This window comes from Limanda limanda, chromosome 23 (genome assembly GCF_963576545.1).
Source record: "Limanda limanda chromosome 23, fLimLim1.1, whole genome shotgun sequence".
In the NCBI taxonomy this organism is placed as follows: Eukaryota; Metazoa; Chordata; class Actinopteri; order Pleuronectiformes; family Pleuronectidae; genus Limanda; species Limanda limanda.
This window is the reverse complement of record NC_083658.1, coordinates 4527300-4530878: the sequence shown is the minus strand read 5'-3', so window position 1 is coordinate 4530878 and position 3579 is coordinate 4527300. Positions and strand designations below refer to the sequence as shown.

Genomic DNA, 3579 nt, shown 5'->3' with positions numbered 1-3579 from the left:
TTGTGTTGAGTCATACGACAAAGCATCATATTTTCTAGCTGTCACCTGGTTTTCCTTTGTACGACCTTACTCTGAAAGAGCTGAGCCATCTCAATGCAGTCATGTGAATGTGCTGGAGGAAGACACACACAACCTGTCCCTCTGAAACACACTGGATTAGACGTATAAAGCCGGACAGCAGTGGAAGGACATCTTGAACTCTACGCAGCAGTGACACCACAGTCTCTGTGAGCCCACTCCTCTTCTGCTCTTTGTTTTAGTTTGGAGGCCAGACCCTGTGTGTTCCGGTCTCATCACTTGTAGCTTTGGCATCTGGACGCATCTGTCCGTGCGCTCGGATCCATCCAGCCCAGACGCGCCCCCCCTCCCCGGTCACAGCCGCTGCCCAGGGGCTTGGAGCAGCTGGACGGAGGGATGCGCACTTAATTAACCTCATCCTCTGTTTTTTCTCTCCTGAAAGACCCCCTGTCCTCCGCCACCATTCCCCCCCAGAACGGCTCCACGGATCTCCTGTCCTCCATCTGTCCCCGGCCCGCGCGGAGGAAGTGGTCGCTGATCTTGCTGGTGACGGTGGTCGCGATGGTTCTGCTGGCTCTGGCCGTCGCCGTCCCCTTGCTGCTCCTCCGGACCCCCGACACCTCCGCCCATTACTACGAGATGATGGGCACCTGTCGGATGGTCTGCGACCCCTACACCCCCAAACCCGGGGGCGCCACGGCCATGGAGGTGATCCAGAACCTGAATGACGTTGCGCCGCAGCCCCCCATGGCGCAGGGGGGTCGCGGGGAGCCAGGGCGAGCGGGGAGACCGGGACCCAGGGGCCCACCGGGAGAACCGGGACCCCCGGGTCCGAGGGGGGCACCGGGACAGCGCGGGGACAGTAAACTCGGCTTCCCTGCGGTAACCGGATCCACGGGGGCTGAAACCGGAGTATCCGAGAACTCCACCATCACGTCCAGCTACAGGATCGCGTTTTACGTGGGACTGAAGAATCCGCACGAAGGATATGAGGTGTTAAAGTTTGACGACGTGATTACGAACTTGGGGAACCACTACGACTCGAGCACCGGGAAGTTCACCTGCCATGTGTCCGGGATCTATTTCTTCACCTACCATGTGCTGATGCGCGGGGGGGACGGGACCAGCATGTGGGCCGACCTGTGCAAAAACGGACAGGTAATAAACCCGAGTCATATACATAACTCGACTCCAGAGCAGCGTCACTTGTCTCATCCACACCACGTCAGTCACAAATGTCAAATTGCGCATTTTACGCACAAAAGGCGCACGACCTCACTTCAGGGTTTTATCTATTTCCCGCCTGAACACGAATTATATAAGTGCATATTGTCATTATTCAGAACTATAATGATTCACAATAGCATCAGTGATATTTCTGCTTCGATCCAACAAATCCTGAATGCTCCTTTGACAGTGATGCTCATGCGTAAATCCCATTTCAGGAGTCAGACATGAGGCTCATCCGTCAGCACCACTGGTTATTATAGGTGACACGCAGCAGGGGATTACATTCAAATGCAGATAATGACAAAGCTCATATATTGTTTTATTCTATCCAAGGGTCCTGTTGTGTAATTTCCCTAAGAACCAATATTCTCTTTCCTATTTTTGCACCACTGCTGCTCCCCTTGCCCCTGAGGCATCCGTGAACTTTCCAGCTCAGCTTCTATTTCTGTAAAAACTCATCCCAGGGAGTCTCGTGTCTCCTCTCTTTTCTCTCTTCCAGGTCCGGGCCAGTGCCATCGCTCAGGACGCAGACCAGAACTACGACTACGCCAGCAACAGTGCCGTGCTGCACCTGGACTCTGGGGACGAGATCTACGTCAAGCTGGACGGAGGCAAAGCCCACGGGGGCAACAACAACAAGTACAGCACCTTCTCCGGCTTCATCCTGTACCCAGACTAAACGCAGATCCACCGTGGCTCTATGGACTGAACATTGTTCCCAGTGAAGTATGTGGTTGAATATGTTTCTCTTCTTTTGAATATAGGTGCCACATATGTTCTGTTTACTGCTAGTGGTTCTCAAACTGGCTTCTGAAGTGAGCTGCATGCCAGAAAAAAACCCACCAGTTTGAGAACCACTGATATAGTGAGATATCTTTTTATTTTTAACTAAAACTTGAGTTTAATACGGGATATCAGTCAAATTGTCATTTAGGTTCCTTTGAATTAAAGAGAAGAGCTACCGGCTGTTTCCGGGCTCAGAGGTTCGTCAATGATGTTTGGAAATCGTGGCACTGAATCAAAGTCACACACAGAAGCTTTGATCGCACAAATTCTGCACAAGCACTGGATTCACGCACAGTAGTGAAGCTAATCTGTGCAAATTTGACACCTGAAAACAGTGCTGAGTTTACAGGAAATAGACAGAGCCCAAAATGTCTTTTGAATAAACTTAATGTGTCATCAGGAGCTAAGCTAACTTTTTGGTAGCTCTGTATTAAACTGAGTGATGTACAAACGTGAGAACAAAATGCTCATGACTGATTAGCATGATAGTGGTTAGCTCGCCATTTATAAAACTAGCCCATTGCATCACTAAGGCTACATCCATACAAAACCATGTGGCTTAGTGTGAGAGGAATAGAACAGTGGAAAAAGGAGACGATGAGTTTTCTCCTCCGCCTCAACTTTTCCCAACTCCTCAGTGTTAGACGAGTGGAATCTCCACAGGGGTTCTGGCGGAAGTAAACAAGCCTGCGTGGAAACAGGGATGCATTTTAAAAGTGAAATGTTAACGTGTGGTTTTAGCCTGAACCTTCAGAAATACTGGTTTACTTCCATTGGGCGACTTTCTGATGAGATCTGGCCTCAACTGTCGTAACTAAAGTACCGATATGCCCCAGCCACTTTGTTTTAGAAGCCTAGTCAATGTAGAAATGAATGGTAAATGGACTGTACTTATATATATAGTGTATATCTACTCTTATCAACCACTCACAGCACTTTAAACTACAGGTCAGACACAGTTTAGGGTTCAGCATCTGGGCCAAGGACACGTTCACACTCCGACTGGAGGAGCCAGAGATCAAACCACCGACCTTCCAATTAGTGTGGAATCCGTTTTACCTCCTGACCCACACAGTCTGCAATAGTATTTATGATTTTTTCCCCCATAAAAGTAAGCACATCCTCAGTATTAGTGCTTTCTTATCCCCCCCCTGGATTAGGATCTGTTTTCAAACTGAGATGTTCTGATGAGATTGTGCCCGAGCCGACAGGCGTCACATTTTAAATGCACGTTAACGGAAGGTTCTGACCTCGTCCTTTGATCCACAGAGCTGTGGTGCGTTCAGTGGTAGTCAGTGTTTCACCAAATAACCCTAATAACAGCAATGGAAACTTACAAATGGATGTGACGAAAATAATACTGAATGGTTTCTATTTTGCTCTCATATATGCCAATAAATATCGTTTGACAAGAAGTTTGCACTGTGTCGATATCTCTAACGTTTGAATCTTCATCAGGGCAAAAGGGCGGATTTACAGATACACACATGTAGTGTGTCTGAGTGTGTTGTAGCTGCCTCTCCACAGCCAGTTGTTCCAGGTGCC

General features: G+C 48.8%; 1 protein-coding gene across 2 annotated transcripts; it reads left to right on the top strand.

Annotated features, from left to right (window-relative positions):
• The first annotated feature begins 579 nt into the window (after window positions 1-579).
• Window positions 580-1927, top strand: c1ql2 (complement component 1, q subcomponent-like 2). Of its 2 annotated transcripts, XM_061067195.1 has the most exons (3): window positions 580-726; window positions 760-1176; window positions 1748-1927. In XM_061067195.1, the coding sequence occupies exons 1-3, from the start codon at window positions 580-582 to the stop codon at window positions 1925-1927; spliced, it is 744 nt and encodes a 247-aa protein (XP_060923178.1). The 2 variants fall into 2 exon arrangements, with proteins under 2 accessions (XP_060923178.1, XP_060923177.1); XM_061067194.1 differs by having other exon boundaries at window positions 580-1176.
• The last annotated feature ends 1652 nt before the right edge of the window (window positions 1928-3579 follow it).

Coding starts and splice junctions, on each gene's coding strand:
- c1ql2 (XM_061067194.1), top strand. CDS start 580: ATGGTTCTGCTGGCTCTGGCCGTCGCCGTCCCCTTGCTGCTCCTCCGG. Junction 1,177..1,747: donor ACCTGTGCAAAAACGGACAG/GTAATAAACCCG, acceptor TCTCTCTTCCAG/GTCCGGGCCAGTGCCATCGC.